The following is a 17,622-nucleotide window of genomic DNA, read 5'->3' as shown; positions in this document are numbered from 1 at the left end:
AGTTGTCTGGATCCTCAAGGACCTAAGGTGTTAGGAGGGACAGCGGAGGCCTGGCGATGTTAGACCACCCCGTCCCTCTGCAGACCGCCCCCCCCCCAGCCCCACCGGCAAGAAGACCAGGGGTTATGCACATACCCTCCCGCTGAAGATGTAATCCTTCTGGCAAGCAGTGGCCAGCTCGAGGGGCGAAGGTGGAACACGGAGGAGGCTTAAGGGTATGACTAATGTTCTATTTATTTAACAGAGCCAACAACAGGCAAATAAACAACAAATGGTATAAAATACACACATAAAACAATTCATAATAATCCTGTACCCTAACAAACACTTACTATTATTAATATTAAATCTATAAAGGCAACCTGTAAAACTTCTATTGTACCGGAAGGCAAAAACAAGGCAGGTAGAAATGGACTTTTACAGTAAGAGGGAAAGGTGGTTTGTTTAGTTTAGCTCCAGGGTGCTACTCCTCCTATACCCTCCAGCCGGGTTGCTACTCTGGCCTATTGGTGGCCTTAAGGCTTCACCTCTGAGGCACCTCCCCGCCGCCCCCCCTCCAACTCGGTGTTTGCCACGGCCCCACCCACCTGGAGCGTGGAGATTTTTAGCATGGGTAAAGGTGCAGGGTTGAGTTGGGCAGTGGCAGGCTAGGCCTTCACTGCAGCGTGCCACTTGCTTAGTAAGTATAACTTATTAGCTAATGTGCAACTATGAATCTAATTTGAACTTAAGTAACTGTTAATCCAAATAAACTATTAAATCAAGTGTGTGGCTTGATATTGTTTCCAATTGGGTGTTTAAGCCTGGTCGAGCCCCAGATGCAGCCCTTCCCTGGCCCTGGAAAGGGTGCAGCTGGGGTGTGACCCCCCCCCCCCTTTGTTAGGGGACCCAGGACCCAAAGTGTCTGTGAAGGGTGGAGTGTCAAAGGTCCTGGGCTGTGCCACGGGCCAATAAGTAGGTTACGTGTCCGATGATTGAAGGTCCTGTCCAGGTGAGTTTGTCACAGCCGGTAAGTGACGGTCCAGTTAAATACAGCAGGCACAGATGCTGGGGAGCGCTGATGGTATCGGCAGCGGGTCCCTGGTTATGCCACTGGGTATGCAGTCCCCCCCCCCCCCCGCCAACTCCACAGTGGAGTGGAGGGTGGGGGGGGGGGGCCAGTTCACCACCTGGTGACTTGGCCGAGGGGGCCCACCTGCTGCTCCCTGGTGGCACTGTGGAGAGCTGATTTGTGAGAGCGCTGAGGGAGAGCTGCTGCTAGGGAGTGCTGGCGGTGAGAAATCTTGCGCCTCAGGTGGTGAAGGTGGCGCTCTGGGCTGCTGACACAGCAGTGGTGTGGCAGTGCTGTCAGTGATTTTTAGCGCTGGTGGATGCTGCCTAGGCAGCCACACCAAGCGTGATTCAGCTCAGCTCTGTGCAGCCACACCTCTCTGCTGTCAGGCCCCTACTGGAGTGAGCGAATGAGAGAGTGAGTCCCCTGCGTGAGCGCTGAGCACAATTTATATAGCGGTCTCATGAATCATTCATGATATGCTTATCATATTTGTGCAGTTTTCCACAAGGTCCTCTGATTCAGGGACAGTTCTGGAAACTCCAGCTGTCACCCAATCAGAGGCCTTTGATTCAAATACCTGTTTATGAGTTCAGGTTACCGGGGAAACCAACTGACAAAAAGTGACCATTGGAGGGGGCTGCTAAATGGCAGCGTATGTAATGTTAGACTTTACCTGTACCTGCATTGATGTTTAATGGCCAAAGGCTTGTTTCCCCTGGCCCATAGGGATGATAATGCCCAAGGGATTAAAAATCCCTGACAGCTAGCAATGGGTGCGATCATGATCATTCTGCTAAATGAGATGGACGGGTGTTATACAGGTTGACCCTCTCTCATCCAGAACACTCGCCCAGCAAAGTCCGTAATCCAGCATGATTTTAATTAGCTGGATGAGCCCTTGTGTGAGGTCAGGGCATCTGTGGTCCCATAGTGTTTACAGCCACCAGCCCTGGCTGTCAGTGTCTGTGTGCTTATTTAGCTGTAATTTTAATCCCTAAATGTTGTCTAAGAGGCCAATAAGCAGTGGAAGTGTTGGTAATGTGCTAGACGCTATTGACTCTGATAAATTCTCTCATCCCGCACTAGTCAGAACCTGCCCGTGCTGGATGAGAGCAGTTCAACCTGTAGTTACAAGCCAGTAGCAGAGGGAGGAAACCAAGATGACCATGTGAACAAGGGTGAGTGTGTTACAGTAGCCCAGGTGCCATTTCTTAAAATCATTGCATGCTCCAGCCTTAGCCTACTTGCATGAGGTGCTTGGGAGAAGCCACACAGGGCCAGCTGTCACCCCCCACACGACATCCCTTCTGCCTCATGCAATAAGGTGTACAGGGGTGTCCCCGCCTGTAATTCTATCTGCATCAACTCAATAGAAGTGTAGTGATATTGGGAGGAGCACAGGCTGTGAAGGTTAGCCGCTCCTAAAAGTCCAGCTGGCTTCCTGTGAAAGCCTGACTGTCCACTCCCCCCATCTGTTCTCACGGCATTTCAGACTAGCCCCTCTAAACTCTAAGTTCAGGGGCTGCGCTGGCACTTGGCTTGAGGAGGGGAAGGAGAACGGGCAGGCAGCTGCTGATGGAACATGGACAAGGACAATGATACTTTGCCTTGCATCTGTTCACTTGAAAGTCTTTCTCACAGCCATGGTCTAAGTGCAAATTCTGATTTGGCGGGGAAGCGATCAAACGCCAAGCAGCCACCGCCCTCTCCTCCCCCCACTGGTTCCTAGCTGTAGCGGGACTGTGTCCACCTCAGCCCTATCACAGAGACAGGCAAAGGGTTTTTACACTACCTGGGGCGAATGCTTCCATTCTGACCTTGTCATGCCAGCTGCAGCGTGTCTCATTCTTGAGATTACCCTTACACTGGCGCGAGCTTTAGTGGTTCAGTCCAAAAAGAGTCTCTTCTTAGCAGCTGACCATTTAGAAGAAAGTTGATTCTGTGTAATTCGTCCAGGTGCTACCACTTTCCCCCACTGTGAACTGCTGTGGACGTTGTCAGCTTTTTCCTTTACTACACATGCTGGCTTTCAGGAGGACCAGAAACTACGAAGCCTCTCTCTAAAAGCACCAGCCACTTACTGAACACAGGAGACCTGGAGCGAGCATCTCCCTGGCCTCCTGAAGCTTAAACATATGAGGGGTAACCTGAAGGTTAGCTGTTGATTTGTCCTCAAATTAAGGAAATGCAGTTTATAGCCAGCAGGCTGCAGCTAGATGCTCTTGAGGGCTGAGAAGACGACTAGCTACCAGTAGGAGAAGGGCTCTCACCTTTCCACCCTTCCCCCATTCATTGTCCCTCATCTTGAACATTTTCCACCAACCTAGCTAATCTGTGCACCTGGCCCAATTGCCTATGCCCATAGCAAAGAGGTGGGCTCTGGTCAACTGGCCCTTCTAGGGATACAGGAAGTTAGTCCCTAGAGATAATAGGGGGACTCTACTGCTTGCCAAACTTCCATGGAAAGTGTCTCAAGATAAGTCCTGACCTCTACACTTGTTTACCATGGACAGAATTCCATCACTTAGTAACAACTTTCCTCAGTTTGTCCAAAACGTGGAGCAAGAGTTCACGAGCCACAAGGTAATGAGGGAAGTTTCTCTTCCCATGCAGAGAAAATATTTATTAACCCAGTTCCAGGATGGCAAATCTGCAGCATCCTCTGACAATCTCTCCCTGAAGCAGAATGGTATTCACAGCAGCACATCATGTCAGGGAGGGGATGCTGCAGCTCCACTGATGTCACGACTGTGTTCCATATGTATCAGCGGCCCCCTTTAGAAAAGGACAGACAGTAATGCTTGTTATACTTACAGTGAGCGCAGGAGAGAGAGACTCGAGGTTCAGGTAGTGTACTAACTTCTCACTGCAGGAGGCCAGCTTGGAATCCTGCCTTGAACTAGTCAGCTGAAAAAGGAACCTTCCCCCAAGAAACCTGCTCCAGGCATGTATTGGATCAGCTCTGCTGATTGGAAAGGATAATTAATTTGTGGCTTTTCACAGGTCAGTCCAGCTCATCTATTAGCATTTCCAACCAAATCTAAGTAGCAGCAGGACAGATGTATGCTTGCAGAACAAATATTCCAAGACCTCTCTCACTTTTAGATCCCAGGTGGTGCCTGCAATTAACAAGCCAACGTCAGTTGCAGACACACTTTGAGCTGTGAGTCCAGATCAACAGGAATTTTTTTTTTTAAAGTCATTTTCAGAGCAAGATCCCACTTCAGTCACCAGTGAAAAGGTTTGGGGGAAAAGGAGCTTTGGTCTTTCCTCCAACATCTTCTGCTCCCAAAAGGCAGGTGTCAGAAGTTACAGGTCAGGACTGACAAAGTGAGAGTAGCTTGAGGGTCTCCCATCAATGAAAAATAATCTTGTTCCTGCTGCACGGAGGAGAGACACTGGCTCCTATGGGGTTGGATTCCACCAATAAATAAAACAGCTCCTTTGGACAAGTCCTGTCCTTCTCCACTACCTCACCTATGCATTTGGGATCCAGATAGAGGTAACTTGGTGGTGATCAGATAACAGCTGACCATTTCCATGTGTGCAATGTTTGAGGGAAAGAGGGACAAGTCTGGCTACAGCTGTAACTGACTATACATAGCCATGCTGCTTACCAGTTCATAATCTTCTACATATTTGTATTTCTTCTCTCGGTAGTAATATCTCTTCTTCATGCAGTACAGAACTACAAAGTCACACAGGACTGTTGCCTAGTTAAAACCAAACAGATCATGTAAGAGTTCTTATTTCAAGGCCAAAAGATATGAGCTTAAACGTCTGTCTCCATGAAGCCAGTATAACTTACCACTCCAAACAGTGCTAGCCCAGAGCCAATGTTAATCATTGTAGGAATTATATCAAATTTTCCTGCCTGAGAGAGAGACAATGTTATAGGTGTGAACATTTTGGTAGAGACTTTGAAAACACTTAGATGCTAATACAGGAGTCTTCCATGAAACCACTGAAGAAACGAAAGTGTTACCTTTCCAAACACCATGATATCAAACCGGATGCCGTAAGCCTTAATTAGCATCCGTGAGTCAGTGCCACTTGCATCCCTGTAGTATTTTGCAAACCTGAAAAACAAGTGTTTTAGAAGCTTAAGAAAACGTAGGGCTTACTTTCCCACCCCACACCTTGAGCCCAGTCGAACAGATGAGCTTGTATTATCACAAATACAGAAAATGCACTGTTCACAATGACACACCATGCAATATTTATCAAGGACAAGCTGACAGCCTTCAACAGGAGAAGTTAGTGGCTGGATTAGCAGAGCTGGGCTTAGAAAAGCTCTCAAGCACAGGCAGGGTAGGAATGGAAGAAGAGAAATGCACATTAGTTAAAACGAGACAGTAAAAACTACATTACCACTAATCACTTTACTGGATTTCTTTTTTGTGGCTGCTGCTCTTTGTAACTTGGATCCCTCTGTTGTCAGAGTATTTCAGATGACAAATTTAGTTTCCAATGGGACAGGAGGGGAGTGAAAATACCGAGAAGATTTTAGTTTACAGATTTATAACTGAGCCACTCAAAGGCTCCACCAAGTTAAACAATCTGAGGTGGAAGATAACTGAGAATTTTTGCAGATATGTGATTTTTCAAAGGGACTTGACGGTCTAGGATAGGACTTGCTTAGTGACAGTACTTGGAGCTACAAGGTTGCTCACTCACAGAAGTCTTTTTCTTAGTTCATGCAACGTTACTTGCATGCAGATACAGAACAGGGGAGAGAAAGGGAGATCAGACTTACTGCGCCCTGTGTTTTGCTGCTTCAGAAGGAAAGAGAAGAAAGGATGGAATAGAAGAGGAATGACTGCCATTTGGTCACATGTATTTTTTCATAAGAAGCACACAGAGGGTGAGTGTTAATGACCAAGTTTGGAATCAGTTTACACTCTGGACCAGTCTGTTCTAATCAAATAGGTTAGTTTAATAGGTCTTGATGGCCTCCCAAAATCTGCTAGATCTAGAGGTCTGTGGGCTTCTTATGGCAACCATGGTTAGGGTTGAGATCTGACCGACATAGCAGCACTGCTAAACATCCCTGGGGTAGAGGCAGCTGGACTGACAAAATGTGGGAGCTCTCCCAGTTGCATCCACACTAACAGGGCTTTGCCAAGGTACTGGTATAGCTGTACTGGCCAAACGCTCCTAGTCTAGACCTAGGCTTAGTTGCCATCTTGTAACCAGACTGAAACGTTGCCATCCAGCTGTACCTTTATAATCCAGTGGGCTAGTACTCCCTGCACTCCAACGCTAAACAACAGGGGATCCCAGAGTTCACTGTCCCACGTCTGCTCCTCCAGGCACCGTAACCTCCTATGAGACATTATGGGATGGCGACAGTGCTCTCTCATCTTTTCCATCCATGTGCAGAATAAATTTTATGGGCACTGAGGCCTGTGTGAACGTGCACCATCAGCAGAAACGAAAACCTAGTGGAGGACGCTCTGCTAATTATTTGGGCGGCACGTGACTCTCCTGAGGCAACGCACAAGCGCACAGCTTACAGGAGACACCAAATGGCTGCCCTGATTTTCATCAGCTGCACAGCTGCAGCCATGATTCAGTGTATGTTAAGCCGAGGTTTTTAAAGTCCCCACATCTCACACTGAAGCTCAGCACTGCTACAGTGATTTACAGCAGCTAAGAGTCTGCTCCATTGTAAGCAGGAGTCAGAGGAAGTCGTAAGACAAGCTGCTTTCTGGTGACATTAGCAGGGGCAGAGTGATCATCACAACCTGGTTCCCAAGAAACCACAAAGCTGCACTAACCACCGGCACTATTATTCAACCAAGTACCTGAAATTATAGCCAGGTGAGACCGTGTGGTCGGAATCCTTGTTGTCAAGGCGGCGGAAGGTATATTTTGGCACGCAGGCAGAAGCAGGTTTGTCAAGGTCACAGTTCCAGTTGATCTGCACCCCCATTACTCCTCCCTGCACAGCACAAACAAAAGGAGGTCCACACAAAGAGAAGGCATAAGAGAGGATACGCAGGGATTGCTGTGTGTTGACCAACACAGGCTCATTTAGGTGCACATAAAAATTTGCTTCTCAGCCTACTGCAGGTACCCCACTAAACTTAAGCACACGTTCATTTGTCAGTGTGAAACTTGCACATCACCCCTGTCTGGGCGCCCCCAACTTCCTATCCAGAGGATAAGCTGCTCCCTAGCCCACAAGAAAAATCAGCAGCAAAAAGCCAGGATCCAGTTTATTAAAACAAAGCCATCACCAGCTACTTATACATGGAGTTTTCATGGAAAAGCCAAGCCATTGGTACTCTGTCTCAGGCGCATAAAACCTCCCCAGTGCTAGCAGATCACAGTACCGTTGGCCTGAACTGTTTAACAGCTTTACTTTACCGCTGCTGAATGAGACCTTGCTTATAATGCTGCATCAGCATTTTCAGCAGCGCCCCGCAAGACAACAGAAGGGAAGTTAAATATTTACAAAGTTGTAATATCCCTTACGGCCCTGAAAAAAGCCTTCCAGCTAGCAGCAGTTACGCTACATGTGAAGATGGCCACCAGCAGAGATCAAGTTTTATGCTCGGAGGCGGTTCAAGAGGCAGCGTAGCGATGGCGCCTGTTCCTCTACTGCCTTCTTTCACCGAGCGGGCTCAAGACACCGCTGCTGCAGCACTTCAGTGAAGATGCTATTACAGGGTGGTGGCACAGTCAAGCCCACATCCGTCAGAGGCAGCAGCCAGGCTGGCAGGAGAAGAATCCCCGCCATTGACATAGTGCTGTTTTCATAGGGGGTTAGGTTGGTATGGGCAGGAGTGTGAAGTTTTCACATCCTGCCTCATGGAGTTATAACCAAGGTACGTATGTAGCGTGGACCTGACCTCAACCGCCATCTCCTGAAAATCCTGCCCTGCAGCCTCCACTATTTGATGGACTCGGAAGATTGGGCAGAAGGGATCCGTTTGAGGGTCATAAATGCAGCTCTGGAGGTGAGCGGTGCTGATGGAGGGCAGAATATTTCTCCTGAAGCGGCACAAGAGAGGAGACAAGACTTGTTACAGCAGTCCTGGGCAACCGCACCTCCTTCTGCTCTGCCTTCCCAGCCTCCCCCAGCCAGCAGCTCACTGAGCTTTGCCACCTGCCTCCCCAGAGAAGCCCTGGCCCCAGGGATCACCTCAGCACCTCTCGAGATACTTACTTGGTGAAGTTGAACTTGGGATACCAGATATTGTTCTTCACTAAAATGGTGAAGTTCTCAGCCTCCTTTAGGAACGCCGGCCTAGGAAACAATTGGAAGATCAAAACCATTCAGCTTCACGGTGTCCTTACACCACCATCTCAGAGCCCTTCGTGAAGCCGGCCTCCACCACGCTTGTAAGGCGAGTAAGTTACCCCACTTCACTAATGGAGAAATGGAAACAGCTGAGTTAAGGTGCTTGCGCAAAGCTCCTACTGCAGTGTGCACAGGCCCACCAGTGGGTGGGGGGAGAGGGGGTGTGGTACGCTGGTGGCAGCTGGAGCTCCAGACGCCCTCGAGTGCCACAGCAGTGCTGCTCCTCGCAGCTTTTGGGGGGCGGGGAGGGCACAACACTGCTGTCCAGGCGGTGCTAAGGGCTGACCACCCTAGGCCCCACCCCTTCCAGGGGAACGGAGCTGGGCCCCCACTCACACCTTGCCCCAGGGCCCGTGGCGGCGGCCAGACCTGCTGAGTGAGCACATTATAAATCTTGACTGAGGGGTTGGAGTGAAAAGGGGGGTGATCTCTGCCAGGAGTTTGACTCCTGGTTTGCTTTTCCAGGAACATAGGATTAGACCCCCAAGTCTACACGGGAGATGCATCAAAACTGAGAGTGCACAACAGCGCCTGTAGCCAAGGGCTGGGAAGTGACCAGCACACGGCTAAGGAAGCTACGGCTCAGTGTCCACACTTGCGAAATAGGAGTGTGATTCTCACTGCAGCGGACATTCTTGTGCTAATCTCATCAAACAACACACGACCACTACGGAGTAGCCCCCGTAGCATGTGATAGCAGCCCCCCAATATGTACCTATGGGGCCTTGGCAGCTCCCAGGTCTCCCTGTCTCCTTTCCATTCCCACTTACTGCCACTGCCAGAATTACCTCAAAGCCCCCTAGCACAGTGACTCACAAACTGCCATGGATGGACCACACAGTCAGAGCCATTGTGCAGAGACAAGGTCAGGCCCGTACAGAACACCAGCAGTCAACAGCCTATGGCTACAAGCAGCCCTCACCTGGGTAATTGCGTGTCATTTTCCACGGGACACCAAGCGTAGATTTCACAGGTTTTGACAGAGCCGGAGTATTCCCTACACTTCCCAGTCTGCACTCCTGGAGGGACACAGAAATGGAGTTAATAGCAGGGCACCAACAGCAGCAAGGCAATAGTCACCCAGATATGGGCACCGTACAGGCTGGATGGCTTATCCCCACCTCATGGGACAGGGCAGTGACAGAACCTCCAGTTAATTACATTAGCAAGGGGGAGCACCAGCACCTGCCTCTAGAGGAGGGCCAACATCCACTGCCGAGAGGTGAACATTAGCCACCCATGGCCCTCAAACAAGGCTCAGACGGACAGCCGGCTTCTTGGCCCCTCACTAAGAACCTGGCAATAGCTTGCTCCTACAGCAGGCCTAATACTGTCCTTGAGGTAACTGCTCAAAGGGGCCAACCCGAAACCCCCAGCACGACCCCTCCGCAGCCGCCAGTGGGAAGAGTTTAAGCAGTTATGGCTCATTTCAGAGCATCAGTCCAATAGGCTGCAACTGAAGGGCCAGAAGAAAACTCCAGGGTCTTTGGGACATGAAGCATTATAAACGCCCTCCATTTAAACAGCAGCTTGTTATCCCAGTACATGTTGTTGGCTGGCTTGTGACAGGAAAGGCTGCGCGTATGAAAATGAACTTCCCCAGAGGGAAATGACTAGCAAAGCAGAGGACCACAGCTGCTGAGATAGTAACGCACAGATCAGTAACATCTCTCTTTTCATGTGGCACTAGCACATTTAACCCTTTGTGCGCCACTTGGCAAAGCATCTCTTCTCAAGTTGCATTGCACTTCGCTTCCAGAATAATAGCCAAGGGAATCTGGCTAAACACAGCTCCTCCGCCTGTACTAATCCTAGCACAACCTCTTAGGTGTCGCCCTACAGATGGAGAGGGGTTCCATACCATTGCTGTGGGTGCCTATGTATCCCGCAGTACAGTCCTTACTGGAATTACACACTGTGGTCTCATCTGGAAGCTAGAAGGGGAGAATTGTTACTGTCAGCCATAAAGACCTGCCAATCTCTCCACCCTCCTCCTTGCCATGAGATGGGAGTCACTCCTCCCATTCCGGATTAGACTCTTCTGGAGGTTAAGAGACCACACCTACCTCTGGACAATAGCCTTGTGTCTGATTCAGTGTGATTATCAGGTTGGTCATGATGAATAACGTATTCTCCCCCTGCGTAGGCAAGACAGTTGATGAGATTTATGGAAAGCATCACTTGATCTACAGTTACAGGTTCTCAGGTGCACTGTGATAAAGGTATTGTTTGCAGAGAACAGGTGCACTGCTACTGTAACAGGTTCTCCTAGACATCAGTTGAGCAATAATCCTCCTTCCTTAGGACAGCGCAGCCCTTAACCCTTTCTGTTGTGCTCTGGTTTACTGCCTCCACATCAGGAACACTGAGGGACGCGCCCCACCCCATAATGCTCAATAGCACAGCTCCGTTGGTCTGGGGTGCAGGCTTCAAACCTGTTAGCTGACAGAGTGGTTGGGGTGACACGGACACAGGCAAGGCCCCCAGCTGTTGAAGCAGCAGGTGTAACAACCCAAGGAGATGATGTGTCACCCCCAGTATTAGTTTAGCATCAGGCCAAACGCCTCCAGGGAATTTAATGTAGTGCCTCTGTGACAAAGCCAACAGCAGCTACTTCTAGAACATCGGGGTTCTCCTACAAGCGTTGCTACGTGAGAGAGCCCAGCCCTGCAAACTGATCCACCTGGGGACAATGCTCCTGAAGGGAACACCATTGACTTTCAGTGGGTCCAGGCACAGACAGAGCGAGCCCATCAGCATGTGTCAGTAGGTGTGACCATGTGGTGCATTTTTAATCTCCCAGCATAGAGGTTTTTCATGCTTTGTACTTTCCCACCTGCCAGGCACTGACCTCCTGCCCGCATGTCTTTATGGCACCAGCCCAAAGGGCTCAGATTCTTCTCCTTGCTTATAACCCCAGCAAACGTCTGAATTACTTAATTGGCACATTCCCACTGAGAAGGCTTCTGGCGCTCCTCTACCAGGGCTGCTGTGGACAAGAGTCATCCCCAGGCTGGCAGCCTGATGGTGTCCAGTGAGGGCTGAAGGCCAAATACAGCTCACTGAGAACAAAGTATCAAGGTGGCAGCTGACTCGTCCCTGTCAATCAGTAACTTCCGACAGTTCCTGTTTAGTTCCGGGTCGGTTTATTTGAGGAGAATGGCTCCGACTGATGAGCCTGGGAGGGGACAGTGTTGAACTTTGGTCTATTGGCTTTCAAACAAACAAAGCAATACAGAAAGGGGACAGAGAGTACCCGGATCATTACTGCAGCTTTATCCAGAGTCTATTCCCCTCTCTGCTCCCGTAGAAACAGACAAGCTTCAGGCTTAAGACACAACAGCGCTGAGCCCTTGTACAACCTGATCAGGTGAGTGGGAGCTGCAGTTGTTTGGCACCTCTGGAGACCAGGCTGAGAGCCAAGCGCCCTTACGCATCATGCGGAAAGGGAGGCCCAGAGCGGAGGCACACTGGTCTGCGAGAGGCAAAGCCCTATCAAACTGCGCTGTAAAAGGCCCATACCTGAGGTGGAATAACATAGTCAGCCACATCCCAGACCCGGAGTCCCAACTGCGACGTGTTCGTCATGGTTATTCCCTTCACCTTGGTGGTGACAGAACTGACCACGGAGTCCATTTCCTGGTAGCCCTTTTCCCACAAAAAGACCCAGCTGCAAAAGAAGGAAAGTTCATCAGGTCTTCTGCATGAGATGCCTTTAGCGATTTCAGCAGCATGCCTGGTAGCCCAGAGGCCTGAGTTCTATTTCTAGCCACTGAGGTAACTTCGGGAGTCTTTTCAGATGTGACTCATTTTCCTCCCACATCCATCTGTAAAATGGGATAATAAGGGCTCACATTGCATGGGCGGACAGCCTTATCTAATGCTTCTATAACACCTGGAAGGCACTGTACATGTTGTAATCCCCCTCTCTCCACCCCGTCACCTGTTACATGATTAATGGATCCTTCAGCGGGGGCTTGCGTTGGAAGCTTTCACAGGTAAGTTTTAGGGCAAGGATCTGAAAGGAGAAGAGTGATATGGCAGACAACGGGAATTATTTGAGGTGGAAATGAGAAATACACTCACTTCAGATAAGAATCAGCTACAGTCGAGCTGCAAAAGCTGAAGAAAAAACTGTGACACTTATCAGCTTTTGTCTCTCCACCACTGGAGTTATTTCTTGTTTACACCAATAAGGATGGGCACTCAATCAGGCCAACAACACATAAAGAGCCTGTGTGCTTTTGTCATCTGACAGGATCATCCATTTTAGGAGAGCCCCTGAGAGCAGCTTACCAGGGGACGGGACTCAATGACCTCTTGAGGTCCCTTCGAGTTCTAGCATTCTATGATTCTGTGATTCACAACACTCCAGAAATCCCACAGTTCAGAAGACCCACAAGGCCATTCCGAGTTCCTGCCCTGTCATTTGGAAGCCCTGGGGATAAGCCTTAGGAAAACCCAGATTCAGATCATTTCAAAAGGCCTGAGGGCTTCCTTGGTTGTCTGAGCCTCAACAGCTCAGGACAGCCCTGTTACAGGGAGCTGGCACCAGAAGTGACACTATCCATGAAGAGGAACTACCTTACCTCAGAAATCAGACACCTCAGCAACGGCCAAACAAATTTATGGCCCAACTGAACTCCCAGTACAACCAGGGGTGGAGGGTGAAAGAGGTGGGGGAGGGAGTTTCCTTCCATTTAGATTCTCTATTCTATCTTTAAAGATTTGTTCAGCTGAAAAAGGAACGAGCTAGGCCGAGGTTTCTCTCTGCTTTACATTTAGTGGGTAGATGGGAAGGGCTTTGAGGAGGATGGCTGTGGAAAAAACCACAGAGCTGTGGCAAATGCAGAGCTGACACAGCAACCCTAAGATACATGGGCACAGTGAGGAACCAGACAGGAAGAAACAAGGTGAAAAATGACCTCAAATTTTTGTAAGCAGCAGCAGAGAGGACACCACCAGCGTTTCCCTTTGTGCACAGAAACAGGCTGGTCTCCTCTCATCTGCTCCAGTGCAAAGCAGGAGTTACTCCTGCACAGTCAATGGCATTACACACATATAATACCCAGGAGAGAAGAGAATCAGGTTGGCAGCAGAAGAATCCAACCAAGCCACATTAATGCCACTCTATCATTCCTCCATGATGCAGGCAAGTCCCCCAGAGACCTTCTGGTGCCCCATGAAATCAAGGCAGTTAAAAGACTCTGCATTTCTCCCCTTCAAGGGTGGAGGAAATCCGCATGAAGCCAAATTGCACAGATGGGCAGATGGATCTCAAATGATAATGAACAATCAGCAATCTCAACAGCAACGAAGTGACACGCCCAAAATTTCACCACAGAAAGAGAGAAAGGCAGACTCTAAGACAGACTGTCCAGACAACACTGAGGCGTACGCAGTCTCGTTGCAGCCATATTGGTCCTAGGATATCAGCGGGACAAAGTGGGTAGCAGCAAGATGGAGGCCTAAACCCATACAGCACAGGCCTAGTTTTAGGCCTCAGGCCTAGCGACAATGGACAAAGCATGGCTGAAAGCAAAGCTAAGCTGTGAGAAAGAGACAGGCCTCTGCAGACAGCACTTGGCACAGACAGAGCTGAGAGCACAAAACACTAACTGGTAAGCGGTCCAGATGCAGAATGATAATTGGTTCCAGTCATAAGTTGAAATCACAAGGTACCATCAGCTTGTTAAAAACTCCTCACAGATACAGGCCCAGGTTCAGGAAAGGATCTGAAATGGCCGCATGATGGATAGCGATGATCTAATCAAACCACAAGGTACAGAGTGATGGGTGGTATCTAAGTAGTGTCGGAGGTGGTAACCTGGCAACGTCAGCAGTGAGGTGTGCTGCTTGGACGTGGATAGAATGTGATGTATTGAGGTGGACCATCTTTGTCTGTCCTAAGGGGCAGTGGAATTCCCACTGGCTGTGTCAGTCCATTTCGGCAGGTACATCTGTGCAGTGGTTCAGGAAAGTCTAGTTAAGACCTGTTATTGTACTTTCTTGGGAATAAACCTGGTTGGGTGCCTTTGAGGGACCTCTGCCGTGGTCACTGGGCCCACATCATTGAACGCGCGCGCGCGCACACATACACACACAAGCAGCCTTCTGCTTATCATCAGTGATGGAGCCAGAGACCCATGAGGACAGCATGGCAGTAAATCCGCCAAACTACGTAGGTGAAGTAATATCTTTTATTGGATCAACTTCTACTGGTCAGAGACAAGTTTTGAGCTTACACAGATGTCTTCCTCGGGTCTGGGACAGATCCTCAGAATGTCACAGCTAAGCAGGGTTTCCGTAAGGTGTCAACAGCTCAATAAGACCCTTAACTTTACAAGCAATTCACACAGCAGACATTAGATATGTAAGAACTACTAAATTATAGTGTAATCCTCTCCATCCAGCTCTGTGGGATATTGGTATGCTTCGTCCTGCCTCCTTTTAAGTAAACTGGATTCCATCATTGACCATGTGAGACTCATTATCAGTGATTCTAACATTCATCTTAAGCGTTTTTGCTTGATTTCACTCTGTTACATCAGAAACACTGTGCTAGTTTTAAAACAATTAATTTTCTCTATCCCATATTTAGGCCCTTGAATATTTTTCTAGCAGATAAAAGCCACAATAACTATTTCCCTTATTGAGTGTCTTAGGTGCTGGACCTATGACTGGGAGGGAGGGGCAGGGGGGCATTGCAGCACCCCTGGCATGTTGTGGTTTCCATTATTTACAAGGATTACAGTTTGGTTCAATAGCTCTCAGCACCCCCATTATACAAATTGTTCCAACCTCCCTGCTTATTTGGCAGCTACAGCTGCCCCCAAAAGATAGCCACTGAAGTCTGACCTCCACATTTTAATGTATTTCTGACCTCGCTGAGTAGTCAAGCCAAGAGACTTAATTAGCCATTTTTCCCCTGACAGCTGACCACCCTCGTGGCTAATTACAACTCTGTAAACACTAAGTTCCAGGATCTGCCTGAGTTTATACGAGCACTTGATCAAGGGCCCAACCTATCAGGTGAGCCTTACAAGGAGGGCCTTCAGGGCACCAACTCAGCTGTGACAAACAAAATGAACAAGGATAAATTCTCCATACAAGAGCCCTGTGCTGCAGGCACCTGCCTGCTACAGGAAACTAAAGAGACCAGGATGTCCCTTCCAGCCAAACCCTTTAACTTCCATTAGAGGCCCAGAGTTTAGCTGGTTTGATTTAGAGTCAGTCAATTACAACACAGGGCTTGGGAGCCAGCTGTCTCACAGTCTGCCAACCCTATTTGCCTCCTCTTCTGGGCAACCTGACTGTGCTTGCTGCTGCAGCAGCATCCGGCACCCAAAGCATGAGATTTCAATATTTTGGACAGAGACTGTGTGGGGTGCAATGGTGCTGTTACATGCCACCCAAAGACCCCCATCGGGGCAGAGGCCCAGCTCGCTCCCTGCCCCAGGCAGCTCCCAGTGCAAAGGGGCAGAAGATGGGAAGGTAGAAACGTAGCTACACAGCTACGTATCAGCTTCACCCATAGGTGCTGGGACTGGAGGTGCTTGAAGTGATTCCCATTACATACAGAGTTTCCAGAACTCTCAGCGCCACCACTGTAAAAGTTGTTCCCGTGCCCCAGGCTTCCTGGTCCCTTGTCCCCCTCAGCAGCAGATTAATGTAAGGCCAAAGACTCCACAACTCCATGTGGTTTAAGCAATTTACTGGAATGGCAGGTAAGCTCACCAGGGTTCATGTTTCAGAGCAAAACTGTGAGGCAGGTAGAACAGCTTGTTAATTTGAGCATGTGACCAGACATCGCTATATTAACGTATGGGACAAAGCAGCCGAAATGTAGCACTTTAAATACTAGCAAAATGATTTATTCGGTGATGAGCTTTCGTGGGACAGTGTCTGTCCCACGAAAGCTCATCACCGAATAAATCATTTTGCTAGTCTTTAGAGCACTACGTTTCCGCTGCTTTGTTTTGTTGGAGTACAGACTAAGTACCTCTCTGTTAATGCGCTGGGGGGAGGCTTCACCAGGGCCTCACCTGCTGCTGTACCAAGAACCCTGCCCAAGGCAGCCGCCCCAGCAGGGCAAAGCTCACCCCAAACACACAGCTGGGAAAGCGGCGCGCGGGGGGGAGGTGTTACTGGTGAAGTCACAAAGTAAAGTGAAAGTGAAAATCCGTGCAAGGCGGGGGGGGGGGCTGCCTCCCTTACCCGCTGCTCCCCTCTCCCTCGGGGCAGCCAGCCAGCCCGCCCCCCCCGCCCCACTCACCCGATCACGTAGCCCAGGATGGCCAGCTGCACCAGCCGGTTCACCAGCCCCACTTTGCGGCTCTTGATCAGCACGATGCGGGGCGTGTCGTACTCGAACAAGAAGCTGGTGAGGGTCTGGCGGACGGCGCCCGCGGCCATAGCTCCGGGGGTGAGCGCAGCCCGCACCGCACCGCCCCGCTCCGACTGATGCGCCGCCTGGAGCCCCGGCTCGGACACGCCCCCGCCCTGCGGCCCAGGGAGCGAGCGAGCCCCCTGCTGCGCCAGGCCCCACGTGCGTTGCTGCTCCGCCTGCGGACCTTGCCCCGATCCCCACCCTGGAGGAGGCGGGTGGATTAAGTGCCGGGCGCTCTGGGGCAGGGGGTGCTGCTGCCCCTCCCCTCCCCGGGCCTGGTGGGGGTTCCGTCCTGTGCAGGACACGAGAGCCGGCCTGGAGCGCCTGCAAGACTAAGAACATGATTTTTGAGGTGAATGAGCTTTCCTGGGACAGACCCACTTCTTCCGGGCTGGACATGCATTTACAGCCGTCGGGGCAATGGCTCTCCCCCCATCCCTTATACAAACTATCCCAGCACAGGCATGCAGCCAGCTCAGGCTTTTGAGCCCTGGCTTTTTAAACCCAGGGCTGTAAATTCAATCCCTGAGGGGGGCCAGTTAGGGATCTGGCGCAGAAAAAGAAGGTGAGGGTGGCTTGCTCCTACCAAGAGGGCTGGGAACTGGAAGCCCCCTTTCAGCTCCATGAGATGTGTGTCTCTCACCCCCTTCAGAGCCCTTTAAACAAAGGTGGGTGAGACAAGCATTGCTGCAGGCAAAAATCCCAAATCCAATCCGAAAAGCAAGAGGTTTTTAAAGATCATAAATTTTAGGTCTTGTTAATTTGCTGCCTGGCATCAGCGCCTGTAGAGGGCAGGGCCTGTGTTCACGTTGCAGAGGGGCAGCTGCGTGAGTCGGTATCTTCAAAAACAACGAAGGGTCCTGGGGTGTC

At 50.0% G+C, this 17,622-nt stretch overlaps 1 protein-coding gene across 2 annotated transcripts; it reads right to left on the bottom strand.

Annotated features, from left to right (window-relative positions):
• Positions 1-217: 217 nt before the first annotated feature.
• On the bottom strand, positions 218-16,979 carry P2RX4 (purinergic receptor P2X 4). 2 transcript variants are annotated; one of them, XR_012647969.1, is made up of 13 exons: positions 16,639-16,979; positions 11,886-12,033; positions 10,430-10,501; positions 10,225-10,297; positions 9,286-9,382; positions 8,229-8,309; positions 7,912-8,053; positions 6,862-6,998; positions 5,040-5,133; positions 4,863-4,928; positions 4,672-4,767; positions 3,915-4,016; positions 218-3,829 (listed from the first exon to the last, which is right to left on the bottom strand). XR_012647969.1 is itself a non-coding variant. In XM_075012289.1 (12 exons), the coding sequence occupies exons 1-12, from the start codon at positions 16,776-16,778 to the stop codon at positions 3,797-3,799; spliced, it is 1,179 nt and encodes a 392-aa protein (XP_074868390.1). In that variant the 5' UTR covers positions 16,779-16,979; the 3' UTR covers positions 218-3,796. The 2 variants fall into 2 exon arrangements, 1 of the variants encoding a protein (XP_074868390.1); XM_075012289.1 differs by lacking the exon at positions 3,915-4,016.
• Between the last annotated feature and the right edge of the window lie 643 nt (positions 16,980-17,622).

The sequence above is a fragment of the Carettochelys insculpta genome, chromosome 18, assembly GCF_033958435.1.
Source record: "Carettochelys insculpta isolate YL-2023 chromosome 18, ASM3395843v1, whole genome shotgun sequence".
NCBI lineage: Eukaryota > Metazoa > Chordata > Testudines > Carettochelyidae > Carettochelys > Carettochelys insculpta.
The sequence above is the reverse complement of the archived record's forward strand: the minus strand, read 5'-3'. Positions and strand labels throughout refer to the sequence as shown.